We start from the raw sequence: 20,544 nt of genomic DNA, 5'->3' as shown, positions 1-20,544 counted from the left end.
GCACCTTCGTGCAATATCCTGTCGTGTATATAGCCAATGCTACGACGTTCCCAGAGCCTCCTGACCGCGCTCCGTGACATTTCCTTAGAGTTCTATTCTTTTCTTTTAGGTCCTATCCTTATGGTCCTAGTAATGTCCTTAAGGTCCTATTCTATATTCTGGTAGATATATTTAAGTTCCTTTTTAGGAAGAAAGAGTAGAGTAAGCTTTAGATAATATTAGCGACTTAGTTAATTAAGATATAAGTATAGCAAAAGGGTCGCGCAAGCCTGTATAATTAGATTATCTATAAACAAGAATCTAAAGCTAGGGAAAGGAAAGGAGAAAAAGAGTAGCGCCGTTTGGTGTTTTATAAGATCTTCGCGTCACGTAATCGTAATATGCGGCAATCTGTGGCAATCTGTGGCAACTTGCCGGTGCGAAGTTCTGCCAAGTTCTGCCAAGTTCTGCTAGTGCCGTAACAGCTAATATAATACCTTACAAGCGATATTTTATATTATCTGGTAGAAGATTATAAGCTTATAAAGTTCTTTATATAGAGCAATTAGATGTTCTACTCCACTTATATTAAGGCCGGTAGAAAGACTTAAGTATAATATAAAGGATATAGGGAGCCTCTCCTAGATCTCTTACTAAATATAACTCGCAAACCTCGCAATGGTATAGCGTGGAGGCCCTATCCCCCTTGACATGGCAATTTGGGTCAATAAGAATCAACCAATCAGAAAAGCTAGGTTAATATAAATATCCAGAGGACCCTGCCGTGTCAAGGGATAGAGCTCCAAGAATTCTATTTAGCTGCTATTTACCACATACCGTTCTATAGAAAGGATAAGTACTAGCTTCCTCATATTAAGCAACTTATTAACTCTAAAGATTGAGTGTATATAGCAATTATATAAGGAAATCTATGGCGACCACGATCTTGCATTTTCGTTCACGGAGCCTTGATTCGATTGATTCTATTGGCTAGATCTTATCCACCAGGCGAAGGGATAGCATGACAAGAACTGAAAGGATTGGAAGTGATGTTGTTTGGCGCTTGTTTCGGAATCAAATGTGGGTGTTGCTTTGGCGTTCGACGTTTCTTGGCGCTTCGACGCGCCCGCACGTGTTTCAACCCCTCCATGTCACTCAAGTTCCATATCTCTCCAATCTATCACAACACCACCACAGCCCTCACCAAGCAGACAATCCACCATCATGGCATCGAATAACAATGATAACAGAAGTACCGATAAGCCTTCTAAACCGGAAGAAAATCCATTCATTTCCTTCCGCCGCTTCGCCGATAAGCAGGTCTCGTCGCTGCTGCATACTGTCTTAGGTTTACCTTCTGCTATTGTTGCTGGTAATTCTGAAAGACATCAATGTCCTTACAGCAACCGAAATCAACAAGTCAATACGATGCGCGAGGGAGACATACAAGCAGAGCGAAAGGAACTAGACGAGGAAGAGGATAAAATTGATAAGATGCTGAGGGAGCTAGATGAAGCATCCGAGCGGGGGTGGCGTGAGCTCCAGAAAGCTTTGGAGGACGCCGAGAAGAGAGGTAAGGAGGATAAGGAGAAGGACATATCTCAACCGAAGACATGGGAGTGGCACTGGAATTGGTCGTACCCACCGCAGAAGGACGAAACCGAAAATCGCGACAAGAGAAATGTGGAAAGATGGCGTGGGGATTGGGAACCAAGCTCCAGAACTGGCTGGGAAGAATCTGGAAAGAGACCGAACAAGGAGGGGATGCGAGACGGGGAGGTTGGAAAACCGGAAGTGAAGACGTGGCATTGGAGCTGGAGCTATCCTCCCCGTTCATCGGATAGTAACGGCCGTGAAGGCAGCCACAATGAGGAAGGGGCCGAGGGCGCGCAATGGGCTCATCCATGGCATCGCCGCTACCCATATAATCCTCATTGGCGCAATGATCCGGCCCTCCAAATGGACCAATTTTTTGACAATGCAGACAAGATGTTCGACGAGATGTTCGGCGTTTTTACTCATATGCAGCGTCCGCAAATGATGAACTCAGGCTTCTTAGGGGCAATGCATTATCTTCACTACAACCCCTATTCGCCGCTTAGACTAGAAGAAGATTCACAGCTTAGCAAGGCAGGCGTTCCGTGGCGTGACGCTTTCGAAGACCTGGTACGAGCGGAAAGAGGCCAAACCCTTCTCTCACGTGAAGAATTGGGAAAGAGTACCCAGACACATCATGTAGACTGGATGCGAGGTTTATGGGAACGGGGTTCATTCCGTTCGCCACAGTTCCAGGATTGGAATACCTGGAACATAAAACCTGCCAACGAGGATGAGGAAGCTCGCCGCACATACTCCGACTTCGAACCTAACGAAGAGGATCAAGAGTTTGATGAGCACGAAAGTTACGAATACAGCCACGATCATGAGGACCATCATGATGATCACCATGACCCTCCCACTCCACGCCCGGAGACACACGCAGAATCAGGAACAAGTGGTCCGGAAACTGAACTCGAAGCTTACGAGCAGCTTATTGGTCCTACTGAATTTACATCTCAACCACCGGCCTCTACAGTTACAGCTGTAACTCCAACAACACAGAGCCAGAGCGTCGATCCTCGGCCTTCGATACTCTCAACTTTAACAACCACCGAGCGTACAATTCAACCTGATGGCACCGTCACTACGAAAATGGTACTGAAGAAGCGATTCGCTGATGGCAGAGAGGAAAGCTCTGAGACGGTACATACACAGCGAGGACATGGGCAGTCGGGCCAAGATGCTGGCACAGCATGGGGTGATATGCAAAGCGCGCAACCCCCAACCCCTGTTAAAGAACCAGAAAAAGAAAATAAGACTGGAGGCTGGTTCTGGTCGGGGAAATAGAGAGAAGTTAATTGAATTATCTACTTAGTATTTAAGCGGCATGGATGGCTGGATCTGTTACGTATAGGATTGGGCTATTGGAAATCACTTATAGCTGGAAGGGAGCAATGTCGGATACTAGGATTGATCCACAAGTGTGTTTTATAAGATAGTTTGGCGGCTTTGAGCTCCTCTCAGTACAGACGAGTGTCCTCTCCTGATAGTAAACCCTCAAAAATCATCTCTATTCGTTGATATATTAAAGTCTATCAAAAAGTAGAGAGGAACATCTACAGTGGAGCTAACAAATCAGGATCTAGCTGTCTCTGCAAATCCAATCTTTTCTAAATCCTCGGCATCTGCATTAGAATCAGGCGCCGGAGCCTCCGAAAGCCCTTCCTTGTGGTCATTCAGCATCTGATATGCAGGTGGGTTCTTCTTCGACTCGCCAGGACCTTCGGATTTGAATTGGTAGCCGCGGACCCTGCATTATATTTTATTAGCGCTCAGTTCCGCTCGAAGGAAAAGGCCAAGACTTGGAAGTTATATAGGTGTAAATTAGGAGATATTGAAAATCTCACCTTGGCCCCTGGCCGGTCTTCTCTGGCAGTTCAGGCTCATAAAACGCCTCAAAAGCCTTCTTATCCTCTTCGAATGTACCACGTGCAATACTTTCTCGTACACCAGCAAAGAACGCATCTATTGCTGTGTGGTTATGGAACTGTATCAAGACCCACCCAAGCATCTCCTTTGAAGCAAGCAGATGCTGAACGTACGCACGATGATGCTTAGTGCAAGCGTAGCAAGTACAGCCAGCACTGAAAGGTCTGAGAGAGGTGGCATGGGAGGGCTGCCACATGTCTATTCCTAAGGATTTCTTGTTGATTGAAATCTCTGAAGCTGTTTCTATGGCGGAGTTTGCGGGAGGGGGGAAAGAGAAGTCGAGAGCAATTCCAGCATCAGTTGCATCGGCAATGAATGGCACAACGAAGATATCCATGCCTAGCGAGATCTGATATAGTAACTTTTGCGGACTGGATGGGAGGTCGAACGACAGGCGTGGGAGAAGCTGGAGCTCATCTGGCAGCTCAGCCAGCATATGCGAGTCGTATATCACCAGCCCTGAAATTTCTTCCAGCATGTCGTCTACGAGGTGGTCTAGATACCATGACTGCAGTTCTCGGCCCACAGGGAGGACTGGTGCGAAAATCTCATAGCTTGCTTTCGGACTCTTCGCCGTCTTATCGAGCCCTCGTCTGGCACTTACAATATCCCTCGTCCATTTCTCAGTCCTATCGCTCATCTTATCAATTCTCTTGAGTCCAGGCTGTTGCTGACCAAGCGGTATATCACCCAACCCCAGCACGATATCTGGCTGCAGTCTCTGTGTCGCCGCCGCATAATCTTCAGAGGTGATCTGGCGGAATCCCACAGACGTCAAGATGCTAAGCGCTGTATTGGTGTTTGCAGCGGGACAGGGCACAGGAGGTACCCGTCGCGACCCTAAGACTAGCAGTGTCTCTTTCGAGAGCGCTATGAAACTCCGCAGCGCAGACTCGGTGGCGGGGGGCTCGAGGGTGTAGACAGGAGGAGTTTGTTGAGGGAGTTTTTCTATGACTCGCACGAATCAGCTTTATCCCGATGCTAGCAGCACCCTGGACACTCACAGTCCTCGAGAGCCACGTAAACGCCATGTATGTTGGTGTGTTTGCGGAAATTGTCTTGCGATATGTGGGGCACGGCGCCGCGGGATGTGTTACTGATGTAGTGTGGTGTTGAGATGGTTGTACGGCCAGGAAGTGTTAGTCTGCCCAACCGAGGGGCAGTTGAGGTAGAAGTCTTGAGGAGCGTGAAAATGAGCATCTCTGGAGGGAGGTCTGATATCTGTGGGGGAGTGGATTCCGCCATTGCTCTAGACGTAGGGCGAGGAGCTCATAGGATACAGAGAGAGAATCAAATAAAAAGACTAATTGCGTAGAGAATTACGGATCTATATGATCCCAAGAAGATAAACGCATTAGGTCTAAAGAGATGTGTCCCTCAGTTCCTAAGCAGTTTATTAAAACGAAGCAGGCAGGGCACGTGACCACAATTAAAAAGTCCCCCTAACGCATAGATGGCTTAGCATCACTCTTTGGGTAACAACAACTTCAGCTCTCCTAGACTTCCAACCTCACACGTCTGATACGCCATTATAACCACCATGGCTCCTCTCCATGTTCCTGCAAAATCCTTTACCCTCTATCTTTAAACATAATTATATTCTTTTCCACGAAAGCTAGCTTCTTTCGGGAACCAACTCAGTTTGGGCAATTTCAATGGTCTCCGCTGAAATACACTACTCGCGCACTCTATCACATTCTCTCTGCTCTAAGGGCACCCGTAAAGCTCACGAATAATACAATTCGTATTATCTGTATTTCTGATACATATAATAGCACTCCACTAGTACCTAACGGTGATGTCCTTATCCACGCTGGAGATCTCACGGAAAATAGCACTCTATTAGAACTTCAGGCGCACATAGACAGGCTCTCCTCCCTCCTATATACCCATAAAGTTGTCATTGCGGGAAATCACGATACATATTTGGACCCTCAGTCTCGCGCCGCACTCTTCTTAGAAGATCGTACAGGCTTCCTTAACTAGAAAGGGATAAACTACCTCCAGTCCACCTCCTTAACGCTCACCTTCCCTTCCCATGACAACCGTGTCCTAAATGTCTACGGTGCTCCTCATATGCCCCTATGCGGCGGAGGTTCCTTTACTTTCCAATTTCCCGGTCATCTAGACCACTAGACTAACACCATCCCTTCGGATACCAATATACTAATCACACACTCCCCACCAAGGAACTACCACTACAACCCTCGTGCGCTCCCATTAGGGGTCGGCTGTGCTGGCTTGCTACGTGCGTTATAGCGTATGAAGCCGTGTATCCGGGCACGTGCACGCTAATGCAGGTAGGGAATATGCAGGGTGGGATGCGGGGCAAGCTGCATACGACCGTGCTGCGATAAAGAGACAGAGGATTACGAGAAATCTTCTCTCTGGGGGAGTTCACATCTACCATTAGCGTACAAATAGAGCCAGGCTCTCAGGCGGACAGTGATCTATTTGGATTGGCGCCCATTTGGAGCGGCCGGCTGGCGCCTCTCTGCATTGGCTGTGGATCTGGTGATTTTGCAGCCAGCGTGGCGTGGATGTGAGGCCTGGAGCGCCGGATCTATACCTAAAGTAGTTTCTTTCCTGATTAGGTTAGGGTATCACGTGAATTTGAGTTGTTTGCATATGTATCGCGGAAACTAAATCACTCTTATGAAGCCCCGGGTGACCAGACCTCACCAAATCTGATATTTTTCGCTGAATTACTATATAGCAACTGCAAAATTAATTCTATAGCTTTAAAATAGTTATTAGACTTATNGCTATATAAAATCTAGCTATTATAACTTTTTTTTAAAGTCATAAATCTTATAGTCCTTTGTTAAAAGCCCTTATATTTTACCGATTTTTTACTNAACTTACTATATTTAGCATATATTTTCTACTACTAGATATTAAAAATATTTGTTAAAAATCTAATATTTTATAGATATTTGCCATTACTAAAACTCTCTCTATTTAAATTTTTGTTTAAAAAATATAAGAAATTATTATAAGGTTATAAAGCCAAAAAATAGAAAAAAAGTGCAANTCTCTATACAAATTCCAATTTTTTAACTTTATAATCCTATAATAAACTTTTGTGCTTTTAAAATAACATTCTAAATAATACAAGTTATAATAATACTATATATTTATAAAATAATAAATTTTTATCAAAAAAATATAATATCTAGTTATAGAAAATATATATTAAACATTATAGATCTTATTAGGGAACTAATAGGATTTCTAAAGGAATTATCGGTTTAAATTTAAAAAAAAAGTACTAATAGCTAGACTTAATATATAATATAAACCTTAGATAAGTTTTAATACTTTAGAATTAATTACGTAGTTGTTATATACAATTTAGTGGGGTGGATTACCTTAAAAATTCGCTTAGGACGGACACTTATGACACCCCACTGTACCTCTGCTTGACGTCTACGAACTGCCTCTGTGAGCACGCCCGCGCTCGCGCCTGCGCCCACGCGTAGTATACCCGGTATTCTGTTCAAATGCTAATGGCTCGCAACGAGTTGATGTATCAACGCGAACGGAGCCAGCCGGGCGGCCGCGGCGGCGCTCAATAGTTAGAGGAGTAAGGCAAATGCGAGGTGATGTTTTACGGTCGCACTGATGCACATGCTAAACAACTCAAATTCACGTGATATTCTAACTTGATCAGAAAGGAACTAAATTAAATCAGGAGGGGGTGTACCGCCACCCATACGAAGTTCATGCAGGGCGCTATCCGTGGCTGGTGCAATACATAATAATTTTGGATATTATTCCGAGAGCAGTTCAGAACGGAGTATCCAAATGAGATTCGAAGCTTTCTTAACTACCCCTTTAAACCCTACCTAAATTGTTCATAAACTGTACTGAATATATTAAAGCCATTCACGACCGAGAATCCGGTTGGCAGCAATTAAACGACCTGCGCCTCGATGACCAACATTCATCTCTATAAACCTCACCACCACTGCACTGGCACACTAAATCTCCCCACGAAGGCCACGACTACTCTGAACATTTAATTGAAAGTGAGGAGTGATAGCAGGGTTCTGTGGTAGAGATGATTAGGGTGAGCTATCAGGGCTATGTTGTTGCCTGCTCTCTGCCATGTCTTCCCCCACCCCCTTCGTTGGAAGCATAGTGCCTCTTCTTTCAGGCCTTGCGGGAATTTTCTCTTCGATTCACGATTCAACTCAGGTTTCCTTATAATACTGCCTGAATATGTCCGCATACTTCCCCCTACTTTCTCTAGCTGATGAGCTTGTACTGGCTATTATCCAAGAAAGTGCCAACGATCTAGAAACGCTTCGCAGCCTTGCTCGAACATGCCACCGCCTTCGATTACTAGCGGAGCCTTTTCTCTATCAATTCATTTTGCTCCGGACCGGTCCACAAGCTCTCCGCTTCGCTCAATCCATCAGGACGCACCCAGAACGGGCCTCCGCAATCCAGTCTTTAGACATGCGATGTTCCTACCGGCGCAAGGAGGGTATGGATACTCTGGCCCCTCTTCTGAAGGACTTCACAAATCTTCGGGAGTGGACTATTGAGTCGCCTTACAGCAATGAGGGAAATTGGCAAATGGATGTAGCAGTTTCGTGGATTAAGGAAGACCTGGCAGAGTTCTACAGGATTTTGGAACTTGCTTCACCATTAGCCTCAATAGGCGAGCAGCCAAAAGTGCTTCCCTTACTTCAATCTTGTGAGTCATGGTTTCATAGACTGATGCAAATTTACTCAAGAAATCCTAAAGCAATAATCCAATCGATTACCTGCTCCTGTTTTTTCCAGAGGAGATTGACCAGTTACACTACTCTTGAAGTCTCTTCTGATCGAAGGTGTCATTAAAAGGATCTTCAGAAAGATTGAGGGTTTCCTCAGTGGCACAAGATTAAATCTTCGGCAATCTTTCCGGGGGGTGTCTTTTTGTTCAACTTTTGGCATTTATCATCCCCCCCGGTACTACAAGCAGCTTTATATAGACGAAGCTAACATAAGTTGCAAAGTTACTCTCCACTCCCACGGCGTCGGCTCTAGATATTACAACCTCGGAAGACTTGGCCTATTGTTCCTTCACCCATCTCTCCGTAACATCCATCTATCGTGTGCTGAAATTGGAGACGATCTCGACTTTCTTAGGGCTTACTCTAGATCAACTCCATTAGCAAGCCTTGTCTTGGAGGAGTGTGGTGTAACCGCTGCAGGCCTTTCTCATATTCTTTCAGCCCCGCGAGCTCTCAAACATCTCACTATCGGCGAGAGTGCGCATCATTCCCATGGCAGCAAATCTGAGCATATTGGTGAGCAGCCAATACAACTTTTTGCCGCGCTGGCACTACAAAAGCATTCTCTACGGTTCCTCAAACATACTTTCCACGATAGCATTGAAGGCAATGATGAAGGCAACGGTCGGCCTATCCGCCTTGCAGACACTCCCGGGCTATTTCATTTTGAAGCTCTCACACATATCGAGATATCGACCAACTCTATCTTTAAAAGCGCTCTAGAAGCACACTTAGGTCCACGGGATCTCAAATCTATTCGCTTGTTGTTTTCTGGCAGCATTTTGGGTAACTCTGAAACCGCCATTGATACGTACGCTCTAATTTGGTACAAACATCTTCAGAACTTGGATCTGGTTCATTCAGCCACTGCTGAGAATCTGCGCGCTAACGGAATCTGGAACAATGGGCATTCTGAGACAATGTATAAGTTTGCACGTAACCTGAAATCTCGGAATATTAACTTGCAACTCTATCTCGAGGTACTTGGGACTTGTTTTCCACCATATTTATACGGTGAGACGGTGCCGAGGCCTTCGTTAGCCTTTTCCTCGGAGTGGTACAATTTTGGGAGTAGCCTTGAGGATGGTGACAAAAAGGACGGAGAGATGTCGAAGGACGACGTAGACCGTCTCGTGACTCGGATGGAGGAGGTGATTCAGGAGGCTGAGGATAGAGTAAATAACGACAGAAATAGCTTCATTTTCGTCACTGAAGCATGAGCCATAACAGATTCGAGCCAACTAATTGGCACACGGAAGTCTGGGGGGACTAATGTTAGAATAGTTATGTTATTCTTCAGAATATATTTACCTTAGTTCCCGCCACACCATAAGTATTTTAAATAAACTGTCAAAGGCCGTTAAAGTAGATTATTATTAGTAGTAGTCAATTAACTTGCATTTAGAGCTTAAGGGCAACTAAAATTTTAAGAATTTAGATTCTTGACTATAAGTTGAGTTTTGTGGTCCCTTTAAGGGTCTAAGAAAGGCTTTGAAAGCTTATTTGGTTCAAGTATGCATTGCGCGGTGGTAACTAATCAAGTCCCGTTTTGCGTGGGAACAGGCCGGTATATTTACCGCGGCCTTAGATAAGAAGAGCGTAGAGTATGCAATTGCTCACACAGGAGGTAGAATGGACCCCATCAATTGTCGGGATACCGTAAATGTCATTAGCTTACACCCGGAGTCCGGTCTCGGCACGGCTACGACGGCTTTGTCACCTCACCAATGCTTCAAAGGGCTCAACTTCATGCATAGAAAACGCCTAAGTGCCACTACTAGTATCTAAGTCTCCCCAAATGCTTGTAACCAATTCCTTCGACGTAGAAGACCCCGCTATCGGGCTTCAAATGATGATGGAAACGATCCCCCGCCATCTTTTCTTGTGGTTTCCTTTTTCTTCTTATCCGATGGCTACGCATTCATTTTCGCAATGTCTCTACGCTCACAGACTCCAGGAAACGATGAAAAACAAGAAGAGGGGAGAGAGAAGCACAGCTTAGTGATAGGACGCCATGAAACCAAGGAACATGAGCGGAACACCCTGCACTTGTATGAGGATGAAGAAATACAAATTACTGGAGTGCAGAGCCGACTAGATGAAGCCAAATACAACGCTGGTGGAATTATGACCAAGATACTTACTGGAAGGTCGAATGTCTCTCTTAAAGACCCCGGTCCGCCTCCGGACGGAGGATTGAAAGCCTGGACGCAAGCTTTCATGGGCCATCTAGTTCTCCTAAATACCTGGGGCGTGATAACTTCATTCGGTGTTTTCCAAACGTACTACACTTCTCAGCTTGGCTTTGCTCCTTCAACAGTCTCATGGATTGGATCAATTCAAATTCTAGGTCATTTTTTTGTGGGCACGTTCTCTGGCCGAGCGCTTGATGCGGGGTACTTCTACTGGGTTTTCATAGCCGGGGTGCTTGTAGAGTGTCTAGGAGTCTTCATGACTTCTCTTTGCACTAGTTATTGGCAACTGTTCCTAGCACAAGGGCTCTGCACGGGCATTGGATGCGGCCTACAGTTCTGCCCAACGATGTCCCTTGTCACCACCTACTTTTCCAAGAGGCGCAACTTAGCAGTTGCAATCGTGGCGTCTGGCTCTGCTTCCGGTGGACTTATTTACCCTACTGTCATGCGAGAGCTACTTCCTAGGCTAGGCTTTGGCTGGACAGTGCGAATTATGGGGTTCGTCATGCTGGCTGTTGGTGCGTTGACCGCATCATTGCTCAAACCCCGACTACCACCACGGAGAAGTGGACCTCTCATCGAACTTTCGGCGTTTAAGGAGACTACTTACTCGCTTTATTGCGTGGGGATTTTCTTGTGTATTTGGGGACAGTTTTTTGCGTTCTACTATGTGAGTCTCGAACTGTTTTCTTTTGTTGAACGACTACACGATGTATCGAATATGGATTTCATTGCAGTTAAGGGAGGAACTATGTCTGTGTCATAAGCCCTGCTGAGGGGTGCGGTTACTTCTTTTGCTCTCAGCCTTAAACAGCTCCGCCAATTTATTATTTCCAATGTCAGCTGACGTTCCTTAGATTGGCGCTTTTGGCCTCGAGGTGATTGGTGTATCCTACCCTACCTCTGTGAACCTCCTTCTTATCATGAACGGGCTTGGCCTTATGGGTCGCCTGATTCCAAACTATCTTGCGGACCTTAAATTTGGTCCGCTAAACACTATTCTTCCTTTCTCCTTTGTTTCTGCCACCATTCTCTTTGCCTGGTCTGGTGTTACTTCTACGGGTGGCCTCTACGCCTTCGCAGCAGTCTATGGACTCTTCACCGCCGGTTTTCAAGGGCTATTTCCAGCGACTTTGAGTAGTTTGACGACGGATTTGAGCAAAGCGGGCGTCAGGATGGGTATGGGGTTTAGTATTGCGGGCGTAGCTGCGTTGACTGGCCCCCCATTAGCGGGAGCATTAATTCAAGCGCACGGTGGAAGTTATCTGTATGCACAGATGTGGGGTGGAACAGTCATGATTGCTGGGGGATTGACGCTGATTGCAGCGAGGATCTCGAAGACTGGATGGGTTTTGAAGAAACGAGTTTAGAGCGCTGATGGCCACCTTGCTAAGGTGCGTTCAGGCTAGTGTTCGGAGGTGAAACGTACATTTAATAATTCCTTAAATCACTATTTAGAACCTCACATTTTAGACATACGTATAGAATAGACGGTATTACGTGTTGAGATTGAAGTTATCGTTTACTGATATTGATTTCGCGGCCACGGATTCGTGACTCGGTAACGTAACTCACGAGAATAACTACAGCGAACATCAGAAATACGTTGTGCCTAACCTTAGCCTGGATTATCGTCGAAAACTCCTCACGCCTCCATCGCTCTTCCTCCTGACTTCATCAATTCCCCCATAATTCGCCAGGACTTCCCCGCCAGCCGCATAAGCTTTCTCCATATCTCGGAAGAAGGGTCTTGATGGTGCGAACATAGCGTTGATCGACTCGAGGGATCGATTCGCGGTCTCGGGATTAGAGGAATACACGATCGGGATCCAGAGCAGATTCAGGCCAGCAAAGAGGAAATAGGTGCGGCTCTCAATATGCGCGAACATGATCGGGTTGATGAGAACAGTCCAGCCGACGCCGATCACCCAGCCAGTTATGCCAAAACTGTTGCCCTGCGTGCGCATTTCCGGGGGGAAGATCTCCGTCGGGATGGGGAATGCAGCTGTGCCCCAGGTCGCGGCGTAAATGAGGCTGAATAGGAAGAGCATGGTAACTGCAGCAGGTGCGATGGAGGCCGCTTCGGACCGGTTGATTCGGGATGCTTCGTAGAGGGAGGTAGCGATTAGATTCACAGCGAAGAGTCCGAAGGCACCGCCAATGAGGCATTTGCGGCGGCCGAGCCGGTCGACGATTTGAGCGCTAATAATTACACTGACAATGCTAATGGCGTTGAGTCCGCCTGTAAGGCCATTTTGCTTTGATGGTGCTGTAGCCAGCTTGTGAGAGGGGCACGGGTGAGTAGGCAGTTACGGCCTGATTAGATATGTTAGTTGGCATGCTTTTGCTTGGGGGTCTAGGGACTGCTTACAGTAATGCTGGTCCATAATGCCATGATTTGGAGCTAGAGGCAGAGCCATGCTCGGCGACCGAGATGAGGCGCAAGGGAGTTATCTAGACCTAGGAGGACCTTCACGAACCCGATATGAGACGTGGGTTTGGTACTCTCGGACGCCGCACAGGTCTCAAAGAATTCTCGCTCGACATGTTCATTAGGGGACCCGCGGATGTGCTCGAGGGCCTCCTTGGCTTCCTTCGTGCGGCTAACAGAAGCTAGGTAGCGTGGGGGGTCGGTAGCGTCTTGGTCCCTGCTGGAAAGCCAGCAGGAATCGTCAACGGACGGCGGGGTAGCTGCCGTCAATAAGCGCTAGGCCAAATAAGATCCAGTATGCCATCGAGATATCCAAATCTACACAGAGAAGTCAACAGTCATATCTAAGAGGAGATTGCGAATGAGTTACTTACAGTTAGCGATGAAGATATCCCAAGAAACCTCCACGGTGGCTTGCGGTAGAGGTTTTGGACACTAATACTGGCGTAATGCCAGTCAAGGCTATTTAAATCAGTTTAAGTATTATCAAACTATTGAAGTGGATCAAAGAAGCATCCCTCCTATTCCCAGGCCGGTGACAACATATACAACGAGGATGAAACTAGCACTTTGGGTGCTGCTTGCAAAGCGCCTCCGATTAAGGCAAAAATGGCGGCGAAGGATAAGCCATTGATACGCCCGGTACGGTCAGCTGCCCAACCTCCAAGGAAGCACCCTATAATAGCGCCCAGGTAATACTGCATTGCGCGTTAATGAAACAGAGCTACCCGATGGAGAGATTAGCAGACTTACTATGCTCACAATCCCGCCCTGCTTGGTGGTGTCGGTAACGGTTCCATCGGAATGGCTAATTTTCACTTCTTGAATGTAATCCGGCGATCCATTGATACCAACCATAACACCTTAATCGTAGCCTTCGAAAAAGATGGAGATAAGAGAGAAGACCTGGATAGCAATGTTGAGTTGCTTCGGAGAAAGCTTCTTCCAAAGATTCAGCAACGCCATCTCGAAGGTTGAATTGACACGGGTGACTTCGAAGAGAGAATATGGAGTTCAATGGTTGAGTGAACTGCTGGTCTGGTCTGGTGCTGTCGATCCAGGTCGGGTTTTGAAACGGGTTTCCTTACCACCGTCTTACTACTGTCTCGGTCAGCGACCCGGTCAACGACTCGGTCGACGACTCGGTCACCGACGTAGTCTACTGTCCCTTTTTCTTATGTATACATAGAGGCTATAGAGCCACATTTTCAATAGACAGAGTTCTCATTCTTTACTTACTCATCGGTGCACGGACTACCGATCGACAGGTGCCCCGAGGAGCCGGGTACGGGCTCATTTAGTAGCCGAAGCCATGACAATGAGTCTGGGGATGTCGGGATCAGCGGAGAAGCTGACGTTGGAAGGGTTAGAGGTTCAATTCCTCACAATTGTTGCCGCCGTAACTACCTTTTAGACGTTTAGCCATTTAACAGCCTTGGCAACGCATGACGTTCTTTCCAGTCATGTGAAACAACAAAAGGCAAAAACTCGTCGGATCGATGAGTAACGTCTTCTCTTATTCACTCACGCCTTTCAGCTGTGCTAAAGTGCCTAAAGCTATATCGAGGTCGCGAAACGAAGCTACTATCTGAATCACGTCTTGGAACCCCAAAATGCCAGAGAATAATCTACCAACCGCCCTAGCTGGCAGCAAGGTCAACGGAGATTCCAGTAAACCTCTGGAATTGACGATTCTGGGCCTAAATAGTGGAACATCACTGGATGGCATTGATTGTGCCCTATGCCACTTCAGATAGGACAACCCTACTGCTCCAATGCACTTCGAACTTCTCAAGATAAATACTAATGTGAATAAATGAGAATTCATCATTTCAAAGCTAATCCGTCTATTAGTATGGCGAAATGCCTGTCGAATAAACCATTAAAAAACGCGCCATGACTATGATTTACTACAATAAGACGACACCTGATGAGCTTTCGGAAGCCAATGTTCTCCTTGGGGAGACATTCGCGGCAGCCGTCAGGGAATTTTGTAAGGACTACTCGGTCGATATATCCAGTATTGACGTAATCGGATCTGTTGAACGGACGATCAGGAATGAGAACTCTGTTTTATTAAAGAGGGCTCTAGAAGCTCTCTTATATACATCAGGTAGGTCCCAAATACAATGACGACGACGTCGTCATGTAGTAGGTCATAGTTAAGAGAAACAGGTAATGAGACGTTCGATGAGACATACGAGCTCAAGATACGAGACAACTGAGACATAGTTCGTATAGACGATCTAGGTCGTTAGATAGTATTACGATGGTAGTAAGGAACTTTGATTCAGGTCGATAGGATCCCACGGCCAAACCATCTGGCTGCTCTCCATGCTGGAAAAGGCTAGATTCAATCTGCACTCACCATGACTGAAGGGTCGTTCATCGTATCTCGTACTGGTATCACCACTGTCAAAGACTTCCGTGTTAGCGACCAGGCTGCTGGACGACAGGGTGTACCTCTGATTGCATTTTTTGACGCACTAGTTTCGCACCACCTGACAAGTTGAGGGCTTGCCAGAACATTGGAGGGATAACTAATGTGTGCTTTATCCCACCTGATAACAAAGGTAGCATCGATAAATGCTATGACTTCGATACTGGACCGGGGATCGTTTTTATCGACGCTGTAGTGCGGCATTACACCAACGGCGAGCAGGAGTATGACAAGGATGGTGCGATGGGGGCGCGCGGAACGGTGAATCAAGAGTTGGTGGATGAGCTCCTACAGTTTAAATACTTCAAGCTTGACCCGTCGAAGACGACAAGGCGAGAAGTATTCCGCGATACGTTGGCACACGAGCTCATCAAGAAGGGCGAATCGCTAGGAATGACTCCGGATGACATTGCTGCAACAGCCACTCGCATAACGGCTCAGGCGATTGTTAACCATTACCGCCGATACGCACCCTCCCAAGACATCGATGAGATTTTCATGTGTGGAGGTGGCGCGTATAATCCGAACATCACCGCCTCTATCTAGAAGAATGACCCACGGGCTAAGATTATGATGTTGGACGAAGCAGAATTCGCTTGGCAGGCGGTGGAGGCGGTTATGGGACGGTCCATTCCTGTGCCTGGTTGTGTGAAGGTCAGGGCAGAGTATGTTTTGGGCAAGGTAGCGCTTGGAAAGGACTACACGTCATGCGAAAAGGGATGATGTTCGGAGATTCTGCAACCCGGTTACCGCCTGTCCAGGAATTGTTAAATCATGTCAACGGAAAAGAGTTTAGTAATAGTCGATAATAATCATACACCTCCTACTTAAACAGGCTTAGATTATTCCCGTTTAATTTAGAAGGTATCTATCCCTTCGCACGGTGATTTGCGTCCATTTGTTATCGATAAGAACTGGCCAATTAAATCAAACAAATCAAATCGTTCGTGCTTGGAAATTCTGGTGTTCCCGCACGGACCAATTTACAGATGGACGTCACCGTTCGAAGGGATAATACTATCTACCTACTTCTAAGTTAATTAATTATATTGCGCAGGGACCTAAAAGGCACTACGCAAGCTAATTTAGGTGCTGCTACTTACTTTTACTTAACGCCTGCAAACTGCCCCAGCGCCCACGTCCACGTCCACGCCCACGCCCACGCCCGCGCCTAGTGTATGCGGTATTTAAATGCCGATAGCTCGCGACGAGTTAAGGTGTTGATCTGATTTATATTTTGTAGAACTAGCTGCAAGGCTAAATTCACGCAATTTGTAAACCTAAAGTGGAAGGATCTAGGAGGGAGATGTATGCATATTAATTAGGGGTGTACGTATGATAGATACGCTGTAATGTGGAAGGCCTGCTTATGTCTTGATAGTGTGCTACGTTGCCATAGGATGTATCAAGAAGAGAGGGAAATAAATGAATGGACCGATTGTTAGTTATTAGATTTCTGACGCCAGCACCGGCAGGGTCCAGAGCGTGTCCCCCACGAGCCGTGATGGCTAGACCACTAAGAAAGAAATTGCCCTAGCGCCTATCTTCCGCCACACCACCAACCGCACCTATCAACCGCAGCCATTACAGCACAACAGCACTCCCGTCTGCATCTGCTCCGTCTCCTCGAAAGAAAATATTCTAAGGGAAAAGCTCATCTGCGATGATGGCTGTGTTACCCAGGCTGCATCGTCCCAGGACAGCGTTTTGGGTGTGAGCATCAGGGCTCCCAATGTAGCTTACCATGTCCTTGCTGCCCAGATGCCCAATCTTTTTCTTTCCCCCCCTTAAAGTTCCAAGCGCCTACTGTGCAGCTGATGGCGTCGCTTGATGACGCCAATAGGCTATTGTTTAATCTCTCGTAATATTCTTGAAGCTCAAAAGCCAGGGCTGGTGAGCTGACCTTGGCATGCCAGCCAACGGCCGAGGGCGGGTGCCAGCGTGCACTTTTGTGGCGTTGCACCACCTCCTTTTGCATAACTTTTTGCTTATCCCATGCCATTTACCTGCGAAGCCAGATGCTCAAGTTTGCGCATCTCTCTTCTATCTTCATTTCCCACTTGTTGCCTGCATGTTAAAGCTTGTTCAAGGTCACTAACTTGACCCTTTCTTCTATTGGCTGACTCGGTTCTACGTGAACACTCGAAATGGAAAAGTTTGATCTGGTTGTGGTAGGCGCTGGTAAGAGCCGTCAAATCACATCAAGGCATTCGCTGATACAGCCCCAACAGGGATTCATGGCTTGTCACTTGCGAAAACATACAAAAACGTCAATCCTGGGACTTCTGTTCTAATTCTGGATAAAGGCTCCTCAATCGGAGGTGTTTGGGCGCAAGATCGTTTGTATCCCGGCCTGAAAACCAACAACCATTTTGGTACTCTCGAATTTAGTGACTATCCCATGAGCAGCCATGGTTTTGGTGAGGATGATCACATTCCAGGCCAGCATGTCCACAACTATCTCTATAGTTATGCGGAGAAGTTTGGATTGCTTGAGCACATACGCCTGAATTGCAACGTTGTGACAGCAGAAGAGCAAGGCAAAGATGGTTGGCTTCTAACGATCCTAGATGGGCAGGATCCAGCGAAGCCCCCATCTACGATATGGGCGTCCAAATTAGTTGTCGCAACAGGTCTTACTTCGGAGCCGTTCGTTCCCACTTTCAAAGGCCAAGACGAATTCGACGCGCCAATATTCCACAGCAGCGAATTTGCTAAGCAATCCAATGGACTTGGGCCATTTAAGAAGGTGGTAGTCATGAGTGGCGCAAAATTTTCATGGGATATCGTCTCCGCGTACGCCTCTGCTGGTGTGGAAGTTGACTGGGTTATCAGAGCCTCGGGACATGGCCCATGTTGGATGACACCAAACCGCTTGACGCCCCTGAAGATTATTCCAGAGTTACTCCTGCAGACGCGCCTCATTACATGGCTCAGTCCTTGCATATGGGGAGATTTTGATGGCTATGGACTCTTCCGATGGTTCTTTCATCAAACCTGGCTTGGTCGCAAGATTGTTGACGGCTTCTTCTTCATGATGGAGCATAGCATCCTATCTCACCATGGATATGATAAACATCCTGAGACGGCCAAGCTGAAACCTTGGGACGATGTATTCTTCGTCGGTACAAATCGTGGATTGCTAAATTACGACAATGACATTTTCGACCTCGTCCGCAATGGTAAGATTAGAATACATATCGCCGACATCGAACACCTGTCCCATCGTACAATAAATCTCTCAAATTCTCAAACGCTCGCTGCCGATGTGCTTATCTGCGGCACCGGTTGGAAAGACACTCCTCCGATCAAGTTTATCAGTAATAATGAGCTTGGGCTTCCTGGATCTTCTTCTACTACTACTGCAATACACATCGCCCGTGCCGACACTGAGATCTTGTCTTCGTTCCCGAAGCTCGCGTTGCAGCCACCAATCCGATTAAATCCAAGGCAGACATCACTTAGCAAAGAGACTATTACCAAGGAGCCGTACCGACTCTACCGCTTCATGATACCTCCCGCCTTCATCCACCACCGCACGCTAGCTTTCGCCGGAGCTTACCGTAGCCCAGCAACCACAATCATCGCTCAGACCCAGGCTTTATGGATCACCGCCTTCCTTGGTGGTCAAATATCCGGCGTCGCCGGATCTGGCCAGCAATTTGGAGATCGCATCATGTACGAGACAGTGCTGCACTCCCAGTTTGGGAAGTGGAGATATTCGCGAGGCTTTGGTGACAGATTCCCGGAGTTATGGTTTGACTGTTTGCCGTACATCGATCTTATGCTCAATGAACTTGGATTGAACCGTCATCGAAAGACAAGCTGGTGGAGGGAATGCTTCGAAGCTTATTCCCCGAGTGACTATAAAGGGCTCGTTGAGGAGTGGGTGAATCTCCAAGGGCAGAAGCTTCACTGAAAGTGAACGCACAGTATTAGAGTATGTCTCATTGACGGATGGCTCGGACATGAGATTTTGTTAAGACCACTTACACTATTGCGTTTTTATGCTAATTCTAAATTGCCATAAATAGAAGACTGGATCTTGCGCATTTTGTTGATATGGTTATCCTTCTGTCGTTAATAAACTTGCCTTCTCTATGCACTTCAAATAGCTCTGCAACACTTTAATCTCTCCTTTTTTAATGTGCGAGTGATAGCACAGCCACTATACTTTACTACCATTTATTTCCGAGAAGTGGATCAAGTAAAGTTAATCGAATTAAACAAAGTTCTTCTATACATTGGAAAGGCCTGTGACTAATGTAGGCCCATTAAAGGCGTAATGGCGGTCTGTATTGGAGGGAGAGTGTGCCCTGCTGCATCTCGCTCGGTTTGGAGCAATGCGCGTGGAAAATGCGGGTGGCGCTGATATCCAAGGAGCTAATTTGTCCAAAGTTGCAGGAAATAAAGCCATCGGCCTGAAGCTTCTTCCATGGGAATAATAATATCTTCGGATTGGCTTGATGCGCTCGTTGTCGGCCAACATGCCGACACCTGCGCGTGGCGGAGTTTTGCTTGTCGCAGTGATCTTATTGGAGTGGAGTGGAGTGGAGTGGATTTGACCACCAAATCCACTCTATACAGTGAATAGGTGGTGGAGCTCCAGGACTCTAATACGGCTCTAGATCAAATATATACTATAAATAGTAAGTCTTAGTAGAAGGTAAGGAAAAAGGTAAGGAGTAAAGAACGTACTAACCCCAAATTATAAAGCTTCTAAATAGGAAGCCTTGTAATCTTCTACCTTAATCGCCTCCTTAATGACAGCATATACACCCTTATCGTGGCTCTTACATCGGGAAAATATTGGCAGGCTGAAATTCAAACTACCCGTCAAGTCAAAATCGAATACTGCCAACTAGGCCAATCGGCTGCCAAATAGCTGTCGTTGACGTAGTTGACGTAGTTGACGCATTTGACGTTTTTGACACGCAGCTTGCGCGCAACCTACGTAATTGGCGCATCCGACAACCGACCTGACACGCAACTTGACAGATTTTCCTATTTTTCTATTTTCGCTTATTTTCGCTTAAGCTCTACAAGGGGGTAACATCAATGCCTCAGACGCCCAAAAACCGTGCGCAATAGGGGGTATATGCACCCGATGTAGCTCCGTACGATATCTATGTAAGAGTATGGTGCATTGCGGATGCATATAGGGAACTTTGATTTTCGCGATTT

General features: G+C 46.6%; 6 protein-coding genes across 6 annotated transcripts; 4 read left to right on the top strand and 2 right to left on the bottom strand.

Annotated features, from left to right (window-relative positions):
* The first annotated feature begins 1,159 nt into the window (after window positions 1-1,159).
* On the top strand, window positions 1,160-3,175 carry K441DRAFT_656094 (uncharacterized protein). Its single transcript, XM_067647955.1, has one exon. The coding sequence runs from the start codon at window positions 1,204-1,206 to the stop codon at window positions 2,863-2,865; it is 1,662 nt and encodes a 553-aa protein (XP_067506832.1). The 5' UTR covers window positions 1,160-1,203; the 3' UTR covers window positions 2,866-3,175.
* On the bottom strand, window positions 3,163-4,862 carry K441DRAFT_631478 (tRNA-guanine transglycosylase; the record flags this gene model as incomplete). The annotated part of the gene is made up of 3 exons (XM_067646317.1): window positions 4,512-4,862; window positions 3,426-4,461; window positions 3,163-3,328 (listed from the first exon to the last, which is right to left on the bottom strand). Coding segments are annotated over exons 1-3 (1,443 nt in total), but the record flags the coding sequence as incomplete, so codon positions are not given.
* A 2,869-nt stretch (window positions 4,863-7,731) lies between these two features.
* Window positions 7,732-11,859, top strand: K441DRAFT_685558 (MFS general substrate transporter; the record flags this gene model as incomplete). The annotated part of the gene is made up of 4 exons (XM_067651897.1): window positions 7,732-8,212; window positions 8,499-9,469; window positions 10,245-11,159; window positions 11,347-11,859. 4 exons carry the CDS (start codon window positions 7,732-7,734, stop codon window positions 11,857-11,859), a joined length of 2,880 nt encoding a protein of 959 aa, XP_067506830.1.
* On the bottom strand, window positions 11,687-13,778 carry K441DRAFT_711382 (uncharacterized protein; the record flags this gene model as incomplete). Its single annotated transcript, XM_067653903.1, has 6 exons — window positions 11,687-12,758; window positions 12,920-13,082; window positions 13,171-13,238; window positions 13,323-13,382; window positions 13,558-13,618; window positions 13,674-13,778. 6 exons carry the CDS (start codon window positions 13,776-13,778, stop codon window positions 12,118-12,120), a joined length of 1,098 nt encoding a protein of 365 aa, XP_067506829.1. The 3' UTR covers window positions 11,687-12,117.
* A 1,511-nt stretch (window positions 13,779-15,289) lies between these two features.
* K441DRAFT_694492 (UPF0075-domain-containing protein) lies at window positions 15,290-16,185 on the top strand (the record flags this gene model as incomplete). Its single annotated transcript, XM_067652725.1, has 2 exons — window positions 15,290-15,379; window positions 15,430-16,185. 2 exons carry the CDS (start codon window positions 15,290-15,292, stop codon window positions 15,904-15,906), a joined length of 567 nt encoding a protein of 188 aa, XP_067506828.1. The 3' UTR covers window positions 15,907-16,185.
* Window positions 16,186-17,328: 1,143 nt separating this feature from the next.
* K441DRAFT_704055 (FAD/NAD(P)-binding domain-containing protein) lies at window positions 17,329-19,526 on the top strand. Its single transcript, XM_067653515.1, has 2 exons — window positions 17,329-17,541; window positions 17,592-19,526. The coding sequence occupies exons 1-2, from the start codon at window positions 17,508-17,510 to the stop codon at window positions 19,277-19,279; spliced, it is 1,722 nt and encodes a 573-aa protein (XP_067506827.1). The 5' UTR covers window positions 17,329-17,507; the 3' UTR covers window positions 19,280-19,526.
* Window positions 19,527-20,544: the final 1,018 nt, after the last annotated feature.

The sequence above is a fragment of the Cenococcum geophilum genome, assembly GCF_001692895.1.
Source record: "Cenococcum geophilum 1.58 unplaced genomic scaffold K441scaffold_10, whole genome shotgun sequence".
In the NCBI taxonomy this organism is placed as follows: domain Eukaryota; kingdom Fungi; phylum Ascomycota; class Dothideomycetes; order Gloniales; family Gloniaceae; genus Cenococcum; species Cenococcum geophilum.
The sequence above is the reverse complement of the archived record's forward strand: the minus strand, read 5'-3'. Positions and strand labels throughout refer to the sequence as shown.

Coding starts and splice junctions, on each gene's coding strand:
- K441DRAFT_656094 (XM_067647955.1), top strand. CDS start 1,204: ATGGCATCGAATAACAATGATAACAGAAGTACCGATAAGCCTTCTAAA.
- K441DRAFT_704055 (XM_067653515.1), top strand. CDS start 17,508: ATGGAAAAGTTTGATCTGGTTGTGGTAGGCGCTG. Junction 17,542..17,591: donor TCTGGTTGTGGTAGGCGCTG/GTAAGAGCCGTC, acceptor CAGCCCCAACAG/GGATTCATGGCTTGTCACTT.